The sequence below is a fragment of the Leptodactylus fuscus genome, chromosome 5 (genome assembly GCF_031893055.1).
Source record: "Leptodactylus fuscus isolate aLepFus1 chromosome 5, aLepFus1.hap2, whole genome shotgun sequence".
NCBI lineage: Eukaryota > Metazoa > Chordata > Amphibia > Anura > Leptodactylidae > Leptodactylus > Leptodactylus fuscus.
In genome coordinates, this window is record NC_134269.1 from 84,955,689 (window position 1) to 84,977,632 (window position 21,944).

At 39.0% G+C, this 21,944-nt stretch overlaps 1 protein-coding gene across 1 annotated transcript in view; it reads left to right on the forward strand.

Annotated features, from left to right (window-relative positions):
• ENTREP2 (endosomal transmembrane epsin interactor 2) overlaps window positions 1-21,944 on the forward strand; it is a 638,923-nt gene that overhangs the window by 479,297 nt on the left and 137,682 nt on the right. Inside the window, exon 5 of the mRNA XM_075273590.1 lies at window positions 20,862-20,969. Within this exon, the coding sequence (XP_075129691.1) occupies window positions 20,862-20,969 (108 nt within the window). The remainder of the gene's footprint in view (window positions 1-20,861; window positions 20,970-21,944) is intronic.

Here is a 21,944-nt window from a genome sequence, read left to right on the forward strand (position 1 = left end):
TTTTGATGCATTTTCCTCTCCTGTTTTTCTTCCCTTTTAAAATCTATAGGGAAAATGTGAACATTTCATCAGATAAAATTGATTTGCTGCATTTTTGAAAACTCAGCTTTACTGCAGCATTTTTTTCCCACAATGTGCAGATGGGATTAGCCAGAATCTCATTCACTTTGCTGGTGCTGTAAAATCCAACATATTTTTCTGAAGCATTTCCACAGGAGCCAAATATGTTGTGTTTCCGCAACATGGGGCCTTAGCCTTACAGTCTGTTAAGTGTGTCTTAATGATATGGAGTCAATCTTGTATATTTTCACATTTAATTGAAATATACTGCAGCTATCTGTCTATCTATCTATCTAGATACAAGTGAAATTACTCTCATTTGGAATTGGAATAGCTCTCATTGTGATACTACTTCTCAGGTCACATAGTCATACACCTGCAGTAACTTATGTATGTAATGAATTCATATCATCACCCTGGAAGATTGTATTCCTGTAACTGCACAATTACCTGGCAAGATATCACATTTATAAGAAAATACACTACTCCGGGATATGTGTACCCACAAACATAATATAAATATACTTCTATGTGCACATGGGATCAAGCTGAATACTTTCTCTTCTCCATAATGATGATATTGGTTATACTATGAAGTAAGGTCAGACATTGACAATGAGTTATCACATTTGACATTTCAGTTCAATTATGTATACAGTCTGTACCTTTGGAGAGGCAATGTGCTCCCCTCTAAATGTCTATTGCTGATGCCATGCAAACTTGATGGCATTATAGTAATTTACATGTAAGAAATGCTTTTCTTCAATGGGAGTTCTTCATGCAGAAAGCATTGTACTAAATTGTTGTAAATGTTTGAAATTGATCATTTTTGCTTAGTAGTGAGTGAAAATAGTAAACTGCCTGCAATATCCCAGCATAGTAAATGACATCCTGCAGGAGTTGGTGGGCGGCAGGAGAATACCGGCTGCTGTTCCACTCATTATTTCCACTCATTATTTCCACTGTTTGCCAAAATGTTTTCCCACTAGGTGAGAAGGACGACTAAGAGAACTTTTAACCTTTAGAAACGTAGATGCTTTAAGACCTGCAGAGCTAGATAGATCTGTTTCACATCACAACACACTTGTGCATTTCACTTCTGCCTCATGAGAGGCAGCTTGACCAGTCATGATGTGTACAGATCTGTCCAATGTCACACTTACTGGTCAGAATTAGGTTTTATATACAGTAGTATTAAACCTTCCACATTCTTGTTATGTCTTAACTCTGTTTCAGCCTAGTAAGGCCAGTATGTTCGTTCAGTGTAGTAGATACTATACAAAAGTATTATATATATATATGTATATATATATATATATATATATATATATATATATACCGTATATACTCGAGTATAAGCCGACCCGAATATAAGCCGAGGCCCCTAATTTTACCACAAAAAACTGAGAAAACTTATTGACTCGTGTATAAGCCTTGGGGGTGGGGGGGTAGATGCAGCAGCTACTGGAAAATTTCAAAAATTAAAATGTCGGAGTTTTGGGGTACAGTAGGTGCTGGTAAAGGGGAGGGGGTGTTTTGGTTGTCTGTCTGCCCCTTCCCTGAGCTTGAGGACTGGGGTTTTTTCCCCCACTTGGAATTTAGCCTGGCTGAATATAGGGTATCTGCAGTGCTCCTATTAACCCCTTCCCAACGGAACAGGAGCACTGCAGATACCCTATATTCAGTAGATCGGGCACTTTCAGACACAGGGATACCTAACGTGTATGTGTTTCACAGTGATTTTCTACTTTTGTATGTATTCTAGGGAAAGGAGTGATTTAGAACTTTTATTTATTTATTTATTTATTTATTTTTTAATCTTTTTTTTTTTTGCACTATTTTATGGGAGATTCTATACATTAATATTGTGGCTGGTCATAGACCCCCCCCCTTAAAAAAAAAAAATAAAAATTGCTGACCCGAGTATAAGCCGAGGGGGGCTTTTTCAGCTCAAAAACTGGGCTGCAAAAATTCGGCTTATACTCAAGTATATATTTAATATTTTTCATTGACAGCTTGAATTTGCTGAGACAAGTTGTATTTTTAAATGGAACCATTTTGGAATACATATAGTACATTAAAAACTAATTTTCTTCTGTCTTTATGATTGCAGCCTAATACAGAAAGAGTTTTTTAGGTTTTATTACTTTTGCACAATAATATGTGTATACAATTAATATTTTGTCTTTGTATTGCTATATTCAAAGAGCCACAACTTTTTAATTTTTCAATTGATTAAGCTGTGTAAGGTTTTTAATTTTTTTTACTGGTCAAGTTATAGTTTTCATCTGTACTCTACACAAGGAGGCCTGCTATGGCAACCACTTGGCTTTCCACTATAGTGTTGCACAGACCGAGAAACTAGAAGAGATAACTCCTTCCGTCTGCCTGCCTATCCATTTCACATGCTGTGGTCACTATTTGAACAGGGAACCGGTTGTATTTATCATTGAGCATGAACTGCCCTTTGCCCATAACAAATATATTCGTCATGGAATGGGAAGGGGTTAATGATGCATATGTATATTATATTATTATATTTGTTGTACAAAATATACACGCACTTGTGCTCCATCAGCTTAGATTTTGACTTGTTTAAATATAAAATTACAGAATAATTAAAGCTGACACCTACAATAATGAGTGTCACTGATACATGGAATAGTAAATTATTTTATTGGCTTTACTTACTCATTTAAGGTCACAGAGTAATTTGAACATTAATGCTTGCCGACTTTTTAAAATATTTTCATTTCCAGTCTTCCAAAATTCATGACTTTTTAATTTTTTTTTGAGGGCTTATTCTTTGATTGACAAGTGGGGACAGGTAAGTGTGTTTATTTTTATTTTTCACCTTCCAGGAATGGTGAGAAAACACACTGTCAAGGCCCCCAATGCAAAACCTATAATGGGGCCCTTACTTACCTTGTGTTGTTTATAATAATGGTATATTTTATGTGGTATATATGGGGTCGCCTTAGGGTTCAATGGCTACTACTGCTGAACCTCCTATAGCTATACCCCTGAGTTCTACATTTGCTCATTTCTGTATAATACATACACTGCATGGCTGACATGATTTGGATACCCATTTCAGCTAGTAATTTCAGCCATGCTTCTAGTTATAGATACATTAAATATAGTATTTGGGGATAACATGGTTTCAGCAAGTCAGTTTATCAAACTGACAGAGCTGCTGAGGACTGATAAAGTAGAAATCACTAGAACCCCAGCAAATCTCCACACTATTCAGTTTTGATAGCACTTCAGTCCTGAATGCTATAACAATTGTCTACCCTTGGCTGCTACACTGACTTCTGTATCATTCTCGAACTACCTCTAGATGCAGCCAGTAAGGAAGACTCCTTGTGAAATTTGGTTTCCAGCATCAAGACATTTCACTACCGAAGTCATTTGTGAACAAAAATGGTGTTATCCATTACTATTAGATGCTAGAGTAATAGCTATGGTTGTTTGTATGTTTTTTATCTTCCTGGGACTTAAGTACCATATGTTAGAAGAAGGTTTTTTGTTACCAAAAAAAAGTCACTTAGGTCAAATTTAAGGGTTGGTACCTGTGCATAGGCATATATAGGGATAGGGAAAATACAGATAATACACACAAGCAATTTATGAATCATAGTGTAACAGTTGTGAGAAGATAACAGGCAGAGTGCTGGAGTTCAGATATATCAGCCCCAGGTTTCTGACATATGTGTGGTCCAGTTCGGGTCTTGAGTAGGCCTCAGCTCCAGGTGTTAGTCCTTGGCTTATTACTGGTCCAGAAATGGCTGCAGCTCCTGTACTCCAATGTAGATTCAGGGAGTGAGAGTAGGTGTCTGGGTCTGTCCTGTAACCCTGAGTCCGATAAGACAATATTGTGCTGGCTTTGTTCCTGTGGCTGGAAGTAAACCACACGTATAGTTAGGTTATCAGTTCTGTTTAGTTACTCGCTCAGATGAGCAGGATTTTATTTTGTTTTTGCCTGAAGATTTGTTTTACTCAATTTGTGCCTGAAGTCAAGGTTTATTTATTTTCCTGTTTTTACTAAATGACCCTGTTTTGCTGAATATTTTGCGTCCCTTTCTTTGACTGTTTGGGTCCGCACCTATACTGCTACCGAGTTACCTCCCCCACACAGTTAACACAAAAAGCATGAAACTTTCACCTAGTATAGAACACATCAATCTATTTTCAGTATGTGACATTTGTATCCTTATTAGAGGATATGGAGAATATGAAAGACAGTGAAGAGCCTCTGAAGAAGCTTTCCTGTACACTGAATTGCATGAGAAGTACTAGAGAGTGTAACTTCCTTTCAGTCTTTCATAATACATCTGTGTTTTGTGCATGCTTTTTAAATGTATTAAACACATTTCAGCAAGATACGTAGAAAAACTCTTTACAATCTTCAGGTTATATTTACTGCTGAGTGCCATGTTTGTAAACCTATCAACATCTTGTTAAAGATTCATTGTCACTCCAATACACATCCCGGCTTGTGTTGAGCAAAGAAATTAAAACGTTCTTTTTGATCTGTGAACAGAAGGGTTTTGTAATAATGTAGAAGATAACCACATACAGAGTCATAGAGTAAGCAAAAAGAGTGGTCGTCGCTACCTACTCCAACCTGGTTAAGTATATTGTAGGAAAACTCTTAAAGGCTAAAGTCCTATGTTGTAGAAGCGCAGAGCTTCAGCCTTCTACAGAAACCCAGCAAAAAAAGGTTGAGATTTACAGTGAATGAGAGTTTGTTTCATCACTGCAGAAAAACCCTCTGCGTTATCCAAACCCGCTGGTTATTTCCCATAGACTTATACAGAATGATGGGAGCAAAAATCCAAGACACAGGGAAATATAATTTTTGCGGCAGTCTGCTAACATTGTTTAGCTCCGATTCACTACTTAGGGCTTTAGTAAAAAAAAAAAAAAAATTAATATCAAACTAGTCGCAGAGCGTTCATGGGGCTGTTAGACCGGGATGAACCATTCTTTGAAAAAGTTGTTTTTAGAAATATGCAAATTAGGTTCAAGTGTAATGGAGGTGTTATCAGAGCCCCAAGATACTTAGGTTTAAAAACCTGAGGCTATGGCACACCCTTTGTATAATTATAAAAGCTGTTGGTGCAACTGGTGGACTAACTAAAGGTTTGATATTATTCAAGATACTGTAATATCATCTGCAAAGCAATGGGTTTGATATCAAGTTTCCTGGTGACAGATTCCCTTTAAAAGTGAATACCAAGCTATCGAAGGCTGTTGTTGGGTTAGGGGGAAACCCCTTTCTATGTCTAGGCTCAAACCTATTTTTGCTAGTGTCAGAGTTTATACACCACATGAATAGGCTAGAGATCTGATAAAAGAAGATCAGATCTGACTAACAGAACACATGTATGAGCTTCTGCTGATACTGAGTTACATAATGAGTTGTTTTACTAATATATTCCTAGCTGGTATTTTCTATAGTAAATGTTAACATTAAAGATGTTGTCTGAGAATAGGAACCACACTCCATATACCCTATTAGTCATACAGACAAGCCTTGGTGAAGATGTAAGGATGCCACCTAGAACAATTCATGTAGAGATGGTTATTCTTATTCTAGGGCATGCTCCTTTAATTCATCTTCATAAGAAGACACTTTATTAAATCCTCAGCGCAGGAACTAAAACATCAGAAGAGCTGTGGTAGGTGGTATGAAAGTGGGAATCGATGAGCCATAATCACTACATTAAGGAAACATTTGTTGAGAGAGACCTATCACTATTCCACTTTTCCTTTTATCTTGAAATTATTCTCTAATTTATTCCCATGACCTTATTTAATATGATTTGATATTTGAAGTAGAGCTATAAATCAGACAGCATCCAAGCAAAGATATTCTCTGTTTCTACTCATCAAAAAGCACATTTCATACTGAGTATGTATCATGTGTACGGCTAGAAAGGATTGAGATCAGGTCTAAATTTGTGTCCTAAAAGAGAAAAATATGAAACTGTTTTCTTGTGTTATCACGTCTTATGTACAGGTGCTCTTAATAGTGTTCTTGTCTTTTCACTACTTTTTTTTTTTATATAAATAGGCACAATTTTGACAACTGGGGGGAGTTCTCATTCTGTCTATGCCATGTTTATGGCATAGTGGGTGTTAATGTGCCAAAGATGCCCCACACTTCCTACTCTGGACCTTGCTGGTCATGTTCTGTGAGAGTGGATGAAGTAGGGACACCTTGGTCCAACATCTTTATTATAACCCATGTCAGGAAGCTGGTGTGAGTTATATGTATGAAATCTAAACAAGTACTTGACTGATGTAGCTCTCCATTCTGGCACATGGGCAGGCACCTGATTTATTAAAAGGAAGGAGCATAATGGCTCCATCCAGGCAGGAAAACCCTTCTAAATGTACTTTAAAGTAAAAAAAAATGTACTCTAAGGAAAAACAATGCTCACCTTTTGTTTGCCTTTGCGATCCAGCCCTGATACTCTCTCATGATCCAACCGATCTTTATTTACACACAGAAAGATTGTGACTAGCATTTAGGCTAGCATGTCTGAGAGGTGATGCCCATAGTATGGGACATGACCAACCACATCAGCCAGTGACTGGCGGCAGTAGTCACATACTGTCTTCTTGTAAGCAAACACCAAGAAGACCAAAGTAAGTCATTGCTGAATCTCTGGGAAATGTAAGAGGTGTGTACTATTTTATTTTTTGTTTTATCACATTTGCATTAGTTAAAAAAAATGTTTCAAAAAGCCGAGTAACCCCTTTGATGGAAAAGCTCAGTCCATGCACAAGAAATGTATTCACACCTAGCTATAGTTATGAACATTCAATATTATGGCCTTGAGCCTTGTAGCACATTGCCGCAGTACAACTGTATGTCAGCACCAAAATTACATAGGGTTGTAAGACGGGAACACTGGAACGATTGTTAACTTGATTTTGTGGCTGTTACATGGGCATCAAAATATTTATTATAGCCATCCTCTTACACATGCCATCTGGAACAAAAAGTAACAAAATTTGGGGCAACATGGTGGTTCATTGGTTAGCACTGCAGCCTTGCAGCGCTATAGCCCTGGGTTCAAATCCTGCCAGGAACAACATCTGAAGGAGTTTGTATGTTATTTTTGTGTTTGCATGTTATTTCCTCCCATTCCACAAAGACATACTGATAGGGAGAAAAAAAAGTAACAAAGTTAGAATGAATGCATATTAAGGGTATTTTATGTGAGGCAATTATTTTTTGGGGGGTAAACATTCTCCCTATGACTTAATAGTGTCATGCTATCACATTAAGCAAATATCACAATAACCACTAGTACCTTTTATTCAACTGCTGGCTGGCTTCTTAAATTACCCCCTATTTATCCCATCAATGGAAAAATACAAGATTGTTTGGCACAGTTTGCTATTTCAACTTTCTTGCCGTGATTCTGATGACCGAAATCAGAGCGTCTTAATCATCCACTTAAAGTAAAGTGAGATGTAAGTTATGCAGTTTTATTAAACTCATTTTAAATCACTTCATGAAATTGCCAAGATATTTATGTTGTGTCAAGTGGATTGGCTTATTATAGAAACGTAGTATACGATACATGAATAATCACACCAGTTATAGCGAAGTCCTGAATGTTCTTCCAGTTTAATCACAACATTTAGGAATTTGCATTGGTGACATTCGTGTTTCGAGTTGTTTTATTGTTTCTTAGATTGCGCTTGCATTCTATTTTTTAATTAATTCAAGATCAAATATCCCCAGTAACTGGGCATAGGATGGATGTTTTTTAATTATCTGAAAGATCATAAAAGAAAGGGAATAGAAAAGTATTCACGCTGGGGAAGAGATGCCAAGTGCTGCAGCCAGGTTTCAATGAACATTACAAATTCTATGAGCTTTTCAATCCAGCAGAGGGTAAAATGAGTCACAGTTTCAATGCGGATGATCTGAGCGTGTTTTGCATTATTATTCTAACTCTTATCGAAATAAACAGATTAAATGACTTTAGAAAAAAAAAGCAAGAAAAAAAACTGAAATTTATTTAGAATGGATCTTGTGTTAACTATGTGCTTTCCACCAAGGCAAGAACAGGAGAAGAATGAAGAATCTGATTTTGATAGATTTTTGTAGCCATTTTCATTAAGGCATTGGCATTAGAGTAGTCAGATAAGTCTAAAATCCATGAGAAACACTGATGAGATCAGATAAAGTCAAACAATTACAGCGTATGGTTTAGGATATCGCAAGCAAATAAAGAAATAAAATGAATAAAATACCATTATTATACAGCATTTTCACATTAGGACATGGATGGTCATTGATAACAATATGGGTTGGCCATGGGGAACTACTAATAAAATCCCTAATCGATCGCATAAATATAAGAAACTTTTGTGATTGAGATTGGGCATTGGACTGCCTAGAATAGGAAAGATGGACACTAGAATTTTATCTTTGCAATGACACTTTCATCAGAAGTGATTAGGGTTGAGGGGATATCGTCACTCCATAGGGAGAGATTCACTAATTAGGTGTGTGGAGTCTTATTAAGCCATGAGCGCTCCACCATGGAAAGGAACATGGGAAGAATATGCAAATCTGACTTCCATGATGTAATTAGGAAGCCAGTGCCTCAGGCATGCACACCAATAGAGGGCGCTCACTGAGAATGTGCAAGTCTATCTTCCATGATGTAATTAGGAAGACAGAACCTCAGTCAAGCAAACCAATAGAGGGCGCTCCCTTTAACATCATGCTGACCTTCTCAGAGGCCTTTGTTTGCAATGATGTTGGGATTATACTAGGTAGTCCCTCAGCCAAGGACAGCTGTTTCGATGTTCTTGCATCTCATCAGCTTGGCGCAGAGAGGACTGACCTGGCAGAGGTGAGAGACTTAGACAGGGTTGAGGGGATATCGTCGCTCCTTAGGGAGAGATTCACCAATTAGGTGTGTGGAGTCTTATTAAGCCATGAGAGCTCCACTGTGCAAAGGAACATGGGAAGAATATGCAAATATGACTTCCATGATGTAATTAGGAAGCCAGTGCCTCAGGCATGCACACCAACATCATTGCAAACAAAGGCCTCTGAAAAGGTCGGCATGATGTTAAATGGAGCACCTGTTTTTTGGGGGGTTTTGCATGGACTCAAAGTCAGACATGCAATACTTTGTGTGCATGCAAAAAAAATAAAAAAATGGATTCCAGGCAGAGAGGCTGCATGTGGTTACCTTTAAAAACCCATTCAAATTAATGGGTTCTAAAGCTGACCGACGACCAGCTGACCCCTGTCCAGTTTCTCCAGGGTTTAGGATGGAAACCCCTGGGTGGACGCTGGCTGTAGTGTGAACGCCCCCTAACTGGTTTGATTCAGAATAAGGTGATCATGAACCACAGCAAGTTAGACTGGCCATGTACATGAGAAAGCTCTTGGCTGATCCAGTGAATTGAATGACATTTTTTTTCTCAACCACCTCTGCCAAGCATGCTTGTGTACTAAATGGTAAAGGGAAATAAGCTGCTGCCAGACACTTATCTCCCATGAGAACAAAAGATGAGACACATCAGTGTACATTCGATGGTCACCATGGATTCAGCCAATATTAATCAAAATGTAACAAATTATTCAATTTATTAATCTTATTGACCCCCTTTCAGCCCCCCTTCCTCAAGTGACCATGCATTCCCTGCATACCTGCTTATATTAGAGATGAGCGAACACTATTCGAAACAGCCGTTTCAAATAGCACACTCCCATAGAAATGAATGGAAGTGACTGGCACGCAGACTTTGCTTAACCCCCGCGTGCTGGCTACGTCCAATCATTTCTATGAGAGCGTGCTATTTCGAATAGTGTTCGCTCATCTCTACTTATAATACATCAAATATGGCTGCACTTTTAGGTAACTGCCTTGGTTAACTGCTGACAAGGATGTTCCTTTCATAGTAACAGTGGAATGTCACTAACATGGATAGAAAGACATGTATAAGACTGGCTGTAGAGGACAGAAACCGGGATAAGTTACGAATATTGCACATTTCAGCCTATGCTTTTAAATCCAACTATTCATTTTGGTTCTATTTTGGATAGTTACTACATAAATCTTCTTTCTAAGGTATAGAAACAACTCAATGTCTGAAACGTAAAATTAAGTTAGTAACCAGTGTCAAAAGTGAAGTGTCGCAAAGTGTGAATTTATTTCTTAAAAAGCGAATTTATAACACTGAAAAAGTTGTCCAGTTTACATGCAGCATCCTTATAGAGCAGGAGTAGCTGAGCAGATTGATATATAGTTTGATGACAAAATATTCAATAGACCTTTTAATTTGTTGATTTCTATCTTCTCACTCTGGACTTGGGAGTCCAATGGGTGGTTTATCTTATTGCTTTCCAGCTATGTATGTATTCACGCTCATAGAGGCCAGGCAATCAACTCCAGTGTAGGACCGCCCACTGGACTCCAAAGTACAAAATAAGCAGTGATAATAAATAAAATACAAGATACCCTGAATTTTTTTTTCTATAAAGCTATCAGTATATATCAATCTGCTCATCTCCTCCTGCTCAATAATATACGTTCTTTACAAAAATCATATCATGCAAAACGTTGGATTTCCAAGTGTACATTTCCCTACATACTAAACATGACCCTTTTATTTATGACAGCATTGTGCCACTTATAGTAGTATTATGAAGAAATTAAGCCTTTAATTCAGTTTTAATGTTCATTGGGATTATCTTGATCCTGTAAATATTAGTCTTATCAATCACTATTATCCCCGTTCCTGTTGTTTATTAACATAATAAAGGAAATGAGAGAGAACTTAGCTTTTTATATCTGTTCTAAGAGATGGAGAGAAATCCTCAGTCACCTTCTGACCTTTAACCTTGAATAATATTCATAACAACCAGCATATGATTAACAGACTTCTCAACACAAGGGATAATAAATAGCTCTTTAATAACATTCACGACACAACAGATTATCTTGAATATGTAAAGAGCTGAATGGGTAGGGAATTTCATCTTTAGCTATCCTTAAAATATTTTAAGTTTCCTTCATATACCTACTATGTAACATGAAGAAAAGCCTTGATTGTGGAAAATTACATTGAAACAATAACCCATTGTCTAATACTTTAATAACTATCCTTTGTTTAAATGGGTTTTCCCACTAACAGCACTTATCCTATACAGAGGTTAGGGGATAAGTATGATCACTGGGGATTCAGCCATTCGGACCACTGATAATCATGAGACCGAGGGGTTCCGAGTGCCCCATAAGTACCCCATAAGCTACTGTATTGACTATAGAAAGGAAGGATGTGCTCACTTGATGACCTTATGCATGGGTTGACAAGATATGTCATCTTAAAAGGTTATCTGTGAATTGTGTAAGAGAATTATAAAATGGAGAGGGCAATATCAACTCTCAAATCAGCATATTTTTTGCCATGCCCATTTGAAGGGATTTCTGTCAGCTCGCCTGGGGGATCTCTCTAAGGAACACAGACAACAGCCATTAGATGCATTGACGTGTCAGCCAGAGTCTTGATCTTTGTTGTTGTACCTATATATTTCCACTTGAGGGTCCATTCACATTGAGTTTTTTGGCGAGGATTTTGGTGAGGAAAAAATCCACTTTAGGAATTAGGAAATGGTTTTTTACTCCAGCACAATGTATAGACCTTGAAAAAACAGCAAGCAGTTTTTCCACATGTTTTTTTGTAAATTCTGCTTCCAAATCCGCGACATGGATTTTCTGCCTCCCATTGACTGCATTGGTTTTTGCAGGTGGAATCTGCCTGAAGGAAGCTTTTTTTCTGCTATCGGGAAAAAAAAATCTGTTAGCGGAACCCATAGAACTCTATGGGGAGGTGTTTTTTTCCATGTGGATTCTGACATGGATTCAGCACCAAAATCCTCGACAACAAATTCCATGTGAATGGACCCTGAGGAAGTATTCAAGCAACCTGCTGAGAGACATGTTATTTTGTAAATGGGAGACTATTTTTCATGTTTTTCATGATCCTGAATTGCCTTCTTGGATTCAGGGGGGTTGGGCATGATTGTGCCATTTGGTGAGAGCTGAGAAGTGGTGAGAGACCCACTTTAAGTTCATCCAAGGACAAATTTGTGAATTGACTCTTTCAGTGCACTGGGCCAAGCTGGAACATCGACTGCCTGTCCCAAATGTGACCAACTTCTGCCCCTTTGCCCAGAGTTATTGGAAGGGCCAGAGTGAGATGATTAATAATAAATAACATATTTCTGTCCCACTTACCCCTCAACTGTTTCTCTTCAGACACCTTAACGGTCCCTCAGATGGTACACGTACTAATATTTGTGGCCTTTAGGTATTGTTAACAAATTAGTCACAAACTTTACTCCATCTCAATCTGAAATTCTAGCTCAATTGAAATATGTTATGGATTGGAAAAGGAGTGGATCATGAAGTAGGGGGTGAAAGTCTTCTTTAAAAAATGAACCCCATTTATTAAGCATTTCTTAAATGTTGAGGAAATCGGAGAAATGTTGTCCCCTTTCCACTACACCTCCTGGTACTTATTACAAAGTCTGGATGGGAATCTGGGACATCCGGAGCTGCCTAGGTCATAGTTTTCTTGCTTGTGTTGACTTTGGCCACAACTATAGGTTTTCTTGACTGCCCTATGATATGGATCTGTCGGGGGGGGGTAACAGTTTTTTTTATTTTGTTTGTCTTTTTATATTGACATTGCCATTTCTATAGCTTATTCCTTTTGACATAACCCTTCTTTGGCTGTATGTCTATCACCGTCCTTTTTTTTTTTTTTTTTCCTGAGAAACCAATAAAACATTGTTTAAAAAGTGCATAAATAAAATGGAAAGCTACAGAATCTCAGAAGCAAGTGCACAATATAAACAGTTGTCCATTTTTTATTTTTTTAAAATATTTTTTCTATTTGCTATTTCCATGTTCGCGTTAAAGCCCGGCACATTATTATAAATAGCACAGCAACGTGTCTTCTGCAAGCTGACAATGTGTCACTTAGTACAGTAAGATCTGATTTGCAAAAGAGAGGTGGGAAACAATCCTGTTACAAACAGATTCTGAGCATGCAATTGTCTGTGTATTTACAGTCATATCCATGACTGCACAGGTAGAGAGACAAATCTACGCTGATATGCTTCATTACATATAATGTATGCCAAGGTGTCCTCTGCTTCTAAACCTGCCCTGCATGCTGCTCTCTGGGATACATTGAGTGCAGTCAAGCAAGAGTTTATCATCTGCAGGTTACATCATGATACTGAGCAGTACAGTGCATTTCAAGTCATCTTGCCCTTCAGAGAGTTGTATAATTCCTTGCACAGCAAATTGTTTCATGATATCCTTAAAATGAACTAAGTAAGCCCTTGAGGCAGCTGTTAAATATACTGAAAAGCGGGTCTGGTCTACATGGCTGCTCTGTATTCAGTTCAGGTCATAATTATATGAGTGTCTGCTTTAGAAAGATCATCTGCAAGGATCAAGCATGAAGAACAGAGTAGTCTTCTCCTTCTCTAGTCTTTAAATGTCATCATATTTTTGCCCTTATTTGACTTATGGACCCTTAAGTAGCAGTAATAGTACCTTACACTGCTGTATATACCTTATCGCCATCCGGTAGTGCTCATGCTATGTAGAGACTACGACTCTACAATCTACAGATTGTTAAAGTGACTGTCGAATCAAGTGTTAAAAAAATATAGTGCGAGTCAGTATCTGTAGTTGATAGATCCCCTTTAAATAAATAGCAGGTAACTGTCAGGTCGATTTGGGACACTAAACAACCCACAGATCCTTATGGACCCAAATAATGTTATAATGTTATTCATGGCTGCATTAAAGGGTTTTTCCCATCTCCTTGTTTCAGCAGTCTGTCTGCAATCTCCTCTTTTCACTTCCTGTATTTCCCTCTCCCTCCCCTCCTGCTGACAATCACAATATTTATGCAGATCAGATAATATGCACATGCTTGAGCAGACCGGATGTGCATGTGTAGCATCTTCTCTAGGTAAGTATAAAGGTTTTATATTTTTAAAGTGGATTGCATTAAAACAAGGCAATTAACCACTTAACCACAAGTCTATAAGGACATGTGTGTAGTTTAATGTCCCAAATCGACCTGACAGGTTCCCTTTAAGGACAGGTCTACAGTTTAGATGTCATTTCTGCATGGACTCTGATGTAGTCTCAGAGAAACCTCCCATCTTATTATTGGATTATATTGCTGCTCTCTTCCATCCCAGGCTGCTCTTGTCTATCAAAGGCTCACCAGGAAGTCCGTGCATGGAGAGCTGATTTCCATTACTGCAAAGATACCATGATACGTGTTCATAATATTCTTGAAAGATAACTTTTAGTTTGTCTTTATTATGCTACTTTCTATCTACCCCATTTACGGGTTATAGCACCATCTAAAGCAGTTGTCTTCAACTTGCAGCTCTCCATAGTTTCAATACCACCAGCCTTCTTAAAGTTCTTGTCAGGTCATGCTGAGAGCTGGAGTTCTACATTCTGAAAACCACTTGTCTACAGTACATTTCACCAATGTGAAATGTTTTTCTTTCTTTTTCTTTTCCTTTTTTTTTTTTTTTTTTTTTTTTTTTTAAGTGTCATCAATTTTCTTTACATAAAAAACACACATGAAAAGATAGGGGATAAATATATAACAAGGAGGGGTCTGACCACAAGGACCCCCACTGATCAAGAGTGGTCACTTATGCATGACCTCCACATCCACAGTCACTCAACTATTTCTAGCAGTTCTTTTAGCTACAAAAAGCACCATTTGCTACAAAAAGGTGTCATGTTAGACTGATAGTTAACTTGGTGTCTGTACACCATCTGTGGCTCTTAAAGATTAACAGCCATTTTATTATTTTTTTCTTATAAACCATTAATAGAAGAGAATTTAAGAAACATTGCAACATTTAATATTAGACAAAAGTGCTTTCGCTATTTCTCAATCTCCTCTGCTAGGCTCCCTCCAAAACGCAATTTACAGATGAAAACAAACTTCAGCAAAAACAGTCTGCGGGCTCTAGGAGTCTATGGAAAGGGGAGGTGGGGAAGAAGCAGAGTTGAGTTAAGGGACAGTCACACATGAAGCTTCTATCATGTTTTTCATCATAAGATTGAATGCAGACATAGAATACTTATGATGGATGAGAGCTAAAGACATTAATCACAGTAGTGCAAACCTACCCTTAGAGAAAAGTAAATAACAGCACCATGATTTTACAAAGTCAAACATGCAGGACTTTGTGTCCGGTTAAAAAAAAAAACCAGTTTCGCCACGGAGAGGCAGAAGACGCTCATGGGAGGTCACTTTACAAACCCATTCATTGTGAATGGGTTTGAAAACTGACTGCCGAGTTTCCGTTACTTGTCAAATTTCTCTTGGCAGAAGACGGAAACCCAAAAGCGGAGACCGGGCACAGATGTGAACAGTCCTAAAATGTACTGATGGCTCTAGCAGGATATCCGTTTTTGTGCGCCTCTCTGACTTAGCTCCTCCTCCTTCCCCTAATCTCTCTCCATATATTTCTATGATCATTATTATTATTATTATTATTATTATTTATATAGCACCATTAATTCCATGGTGCTTTACATTTGGGGGTTACATACAATACACAGAATATACACAGTGGGGTACAGGGCCCTGCCCGCGAGGGCTTACAATCTATGAGGGAAGGGGGGTAGAGACAGAAGGAGAGGGGGAGACTGTACAGATGGTGGTGTGGTGATAGTGTTATTGGAGGTTGTAGGCCTTCCTGAATAGGTGAGTCTTCAGGGCCTTCTTGAAGCCTGTGATTGTGGGGGTCAGTCTTATGTGTCGTGGTAAGGAGTTCCAGAGTATGGGGGATGCACGGGAGAAATCTTGGAGACAGTTTTATGAAGAGCGGATGACAGCAGAGCGGAGTAGGAGATCTTTGGATCTGAGGTTACGTGTGGGCAGGTAGCGGGAGATTAGTTCAGAGATATATGGAGGGGACAGGTTGTTGATGGCTTTGTATGTTAGCGTTAGTAGCTTGAACTCAATTCACTGGGCTATAGGTAGCCAGTGGAGGGACTGGCAGAGGGGAGCAGCCGATGAAGATCGGGGGGTGAGGTGGATTAAGCGAGCAGCGCAGTTTAAGGTGGACTGGAGGGGGCGAGTGTGTTAGCTGGGAGTCCATGGAGAAGGGTGTTGCAGTAGTCTAGGCGGGAGATTATGAGGGCCTGGACAAGCATCTTGGTAGTTTCCTGGGTGAGGAAGGGGCGAATTCGGTGGATGTTCCTGAGTTGGAGGTGGCAGGAGGTGTTGAGGGCTTGAATATGTGGCTTGAAGGATAGGTCAGAGTCCAAGGTTACCCCAAGGCATCGGGCCTGTGGGACAGGGGTAATTGTGGTTCCATTAACTTTGATGGATGGTTCAGGTGGAGGGGCCATACAGGATGGGCTGAAGATGATAAACTCTGTTTTCTCCATGTTGAGTTTGAGAAAGCGGGAGAAGAGGAAGGAGGCTACGGCCGCTAAACAATCTGGAATTCTGGCCAGCAGGGAGATAATGTCTGGTCCAGAGATGTAGATTTGGGTGTCATCGGCATAACAGTGGTACTGAAAGCCAAGAGATTCTATGAGTTGGCCCAGGCCAAGGGTGTAGATGGAGAACAGGAAGGGTCCTAGGACGGAGCCCAGGGGGACACCTACAGAGAGAGGGCATGGTGAGGAGGTGGTGTGCGAGTGGGAGACGCTGAATGTGCGGTCGGTGAGGTATGAGGAGATCCAGGAATGGGCCAGGTCTGAGATACCAAGGGATGAGAGAATTTCTAACAGGAGGGAGTGGTCAACTGTGTCAAAGGCAGAGGAGAGGTCGAGGAGGAGGAGGACAGAATAATGGCGCTTGGCTTTGGCGGTTAGCAGGTCGTTAGTGACTTTTTTTAGGGCAGTTTCAGTGGAGTGCCGGGGTCTGAAGCCTGAATGTAGTCTGTCAAAGAGCAGGTTGGATGAGAAATAGGAGGAGAGTTCGGAGTGGACATGCTGCTCAAGAAGTTTTGAGGCATACGGGAGCAGAGAGATGGGACGATAGTTGGCAGGAGAGGACGGGTCGAGGGATGGTTTCTTAAATATAGGAGTGACAGTGGCGTGTTTGAAGGCTGAGGGGAAGGATCCATTGGTTAGGGATAGATTGAAGAGATGGGTTAGGGCTGGAGTAATGACTTCAGCGAGTTTGGGGATGAGGTGTGACTGGATCGGGTCGAGCACGCAGGAGGTGAGGTGGGATTTGGAGATTAGGGAGGAGAGTTTTTCGTCAGTTATGGAGGAGAAACAGGTCAGGGATGAGGAACAGTAAGTAGTTGGGTAGAGGGGTTGTCGGGGGAGTAGGGTGAGACTGTCTCTGATGGTGTCAATTTTAGTTTTAAAGTAAGCGGCAAAGTCGTCAGCTGAGATAAGTGATGTCGGAGGGGGGGCGGGAGGACGGAGGAGGGAGGAGGGAGTTGAAGGTGGAGAAGAGCTGTTTGGGGTTGCGAGAGAGTGCAGATATGAGTGTGGTGAAGTAGACCTGCTTTGCAGAGGTGAGTGCGTTCTTAAATGAGAGAACTGCTTCTGGGGCCACACGGTGGCTCAGTGGTTAGCACTGCAGCCTTGCAGCACTGGAGTCCTGGTGTTCAAATCCCGCCAAGGGCAAAAAACCATCTACAAGGAGTTTGTATGTTCTCCCTGTGTTTGCATGGATTTCCATCCCATATTCCAAAAAAGACATACTGATAGGGAAAAATGTACATTGTGTGCTCTAGGTGGGGCTCACAATCTACATTTAGAAAAAAAGTAAATAAAAAAAAAAAAATGAGAGAACTGCTTCTTTGTACCTGAGGAAATCCTCCTTGGAGTGGCTTTTCTTCCAGAGGCATTCTGCAACCCGCGAGGCACGTCTCAGTTTTTTAGTCAGGTCAGTGTGCCAGGGTTGTCTGGCTGTGATCTGCTATTCTAGTTAAACTGAAAAAAAATTAGACTGGTTGAATGGCATGGGCGGCACATGGATGTTATCCATGTGCCGTCTGTGCGCCGGCTGTGGTTCCATGTGTGTATGGACAGAAATGACTGGGTCAGTGTGCTATTTGGGAAAAACCTAGATATCACATTGAACCACAGTGATCTGCAAGAGGCCTTAAAAAGTGAGCTTAGCAGTTTGGGAGCATTTTTAGATTTATCATATTACAAATAGTATATTTCATTAGATTGTATTGATAGATGTAAAATTGAAATGACAGTTACAATACTTTTTAAAATGTATAGTATATTGCTTACTGTTCACTAGTCACTGTTGCTTTAGCTTACAAATACAAAACACAAAGATAAAATATAATGGAAAGATTTGTACCTCTTTTGCGTTTTAAGCCCGCTCATGCTGTTAGTTTGCAAATACTAATGTAGTCCCCAAATAATGCAATGTAGTCACCAAAAAGGTTTTTGTATGCAATGCTGACTCTAAGCAGTATGTAAACTTTAGTACAAACATGGCTTATTTTCTGTGTCGCCTCAGCCTTGCTTCATTTGTATTTATATGTTTATATGTTATCATTCATAGTTATCATTCATATGTTATCATTATGTTATCATTCATAGAGTATGCCATTCATAAAGAAAGATAAACTTTACCATTAATTAAAGCATATTAAATAGCGGCATGCCTTATTATGGAGATAAATGAAAAAAGAAATGCTGCAAAATAGAATCATAACGGCATCATTTAATGATACATTCCTTTGGTGCATATATTTACAGTAGAAATAATAATTAGAATCTTTATTTTCATACTAAAAGATTCCATTTAAAAGATTCCATACTAAAAGATTCCAACTAATTATACAGAATATTTTATTATATATATATATATATATATATATATATATATATATATATATATATATATATCTTGTAACTCAGGAAATCTGCGGCTGCTGATCACAGGTTGTTTTGTTAGAATGCTGCGCACTGATTAACATCGTCATGGTTACCATAAACATAATACTTATGGCTGATTAGCATGATCTTTCACAGTAATTATGTTGCTTTATTCATACCTTCAAAGTGAAATGCTAATTGTTTTATTTTGTATTGCCGTGCTGTAACCTTTCGCTGCAGGAAAGGCAGGTGCGCCCTACTTCTGTATGTGAACAAGCGTTCTCTCATCATTAGCAGGCAGGAGTCTCCTGTTAGTATAGACTATGCCAAGTAGTATGGCAGCATCTTCCTGATATGCCGGCATAATGATTGTGTTACCAACCTGTATGACGTTGGAATGTGTCTCCAGCCAAAATAACTTACATTTTGCTCCTAATTCCTTATATGTTTATGTGTTTTACCTCTCTGTTCTTTTTCATACACCCTGTACATAATGCTCCAATCTGTTGCCTTAATCTAAAAGGAAAAACAACATTCTGTCAACCATATTTGCTCCCAGCTTTAGCTTGAGGCCAATGTCAGAACCTAGAACCTCCTCTCTCCCTCTCGCAGCTTTGTTTTAGCAGCCAATCCCTTTCCGCTCTCCTCACCCCTAGTTCATACACTTGACTGTGAAGATACATCTCATAGCAAAGAATCAACCATGTTAAAAAATACAATGCTGATGCTTTTCTCTTAACAATTGCTGCCCAGTGACATTTGGGTTTACGCTATACACATTTTACTGTCTAGGTTTAATAGTAAAATGTGATATATGACATCTGAAACACAGCATAGTAAGGAGCTCTACAGACTGTATACATTGATATATAAGCACTGTGCATCATGTTCTGGAGTGTTCACTCACCTTCATTATGGAATTTTATGTATCAGAGAGAAATGTTGTCTTGGCACATTATAGTTCGGTATATAAAACAGAAACACATATATTATACTGCCATCTGTCAACAATACATGGTAGGGAAAGACCTCCTTGTACATTTATTATGAGCTGAATTGGTTGTGCAAATGGGCAGTTTACAATAATAGAATAAGATGGAGAAATCCTGGATGTAGACTGTAGATACTGTAGGCAGAGAGATGGAAAACTATATAACCATGTAATATATTTCATATTGTGATGTTATATCCAAGTCTACATTGTTGTTTGATATCCCAAAGAAAGTAGATCGTCGGACAAAGACCCATTACTTGGTTACAGCTGAGATGTGTTATATTCAGTAAATACAATTTGTAGAATATTTCAATTATTGTTTAAAGGAGTTATTCAGGAATTGGACGAGCCGCTGTGGGGGCTAGTGAGGTAAAAAATAAAAATTAAAAAAAAAAAAAGCATACTCATGTCCCAACCCCATTGTCTGCTGCCAGTGACCATTTGGTCTTACACAAGGACCTGGATTTCAGAAGTCCTGCACCCCACATGATGGCACGAAACCAATCAATGGTCCCCCAGCTTCCACTCCTTTAAAATAATTTTTTTTGAGACATAAACATGGTAGCCACATAAATTGCATTTATTGCCTTTGTCATTACAGTTTCCCTACAGTTTTCCACTATAGCTGAATTCACATGAAAATATTAATAATTTATGGTGGTATGATGTGAATTGTACAGAATTGTTATATATTGGTCTCCTGAAAGAGTTCCATGGTAAGGGGTTAAGATCTGACTAAGCGACAGTGCAAACTAATTAATCCCATACCACACAGATAGCAAGTGACAGCCGCTATTATCAAACCAATTAAATATGTTTGCAGTCCCGTCACATGCATTTGTAAGATAAAACCTGATGGTTTTCTTTGCATCTTTTTATAGGACCTGTTGTTCAGTGTGTGTGCTTTGAATATCATCTCTACAATTGTCTGTGCCTTGGCTACAGCAATGTGCTGCATGCAGATGGTTTCTGCTGATGTTCTACAGCTGGTAAGTAACAAATAACCATTACTTCTAGTTAAGAATCAAACCCTTTTTCTATAATCACCTTGGCTCAATTCACATCATGTGCGCAGTCAGTATACTTTACAATGTATGTTAGGAAATTCTCCCAGTTTATACACTGATATATACTGATATAACCGTATAATGACCAAATATATGCAAATATAGAGGCAGTAGATTAAGGCTAAGGCTCCCCTTAGGTTTTTCCCACAGCACTTTTCACACAAAGTCCACAGAGTTTTCCTCTGCGGACATTCTACGTAAACCGCCAGCATTTCTGTAGGTATAACTGACTTGCTACTATTTACAAAAACATGATGGTTTTGAAATCGCAGTGCGTCCGCTGTGGATACGTTTCTACAATGTGGTACTCTGCAGGTACTGTGAAATGCTATGGGTTTTGCTACAGAATTTATGCGATGTGGTACTCCAGCCTAAAGGGGTTATCTAGTTTCTAAGTTTGATGGCCTACCTTTCGGACATCTGGGATCCCTACAGATCATTAGTACAGAGACAACGTGGCACTTGATATTGTTGCTGCAAATGTGGATACTACATGCTGCAATACCTAAACTTGCCGCTACAGTTTATACAGTGAGTGAGCAGTGTGACTTGGTACTGGTGATCGCGGGGGTCCCGGAAGTTGGACCCCCAAAGATCTAATATTGATGGCCTATCCTAAGCACAGTGATATCAGTATCCGTAACATCTATTCAAAATATCAGTACATTGAAATATTATCTATTAAAATCATCAGAGACCATCAATAGTAGATACTAAAAGGAAGATGTCAGACCCCTTGGCCCCAGAAGCATCACATTTCCAAGGAAGGAGCTAGCGGCAGTCAATGCTGATGTCTGTAACTAATAGAGACTACTCAGCAGTAAGGCAGGATTAATCAATGAACCCAATGGATTGAATTAATTTGGTTAACTCTTGGAAACGTTATAAAGTGTTACC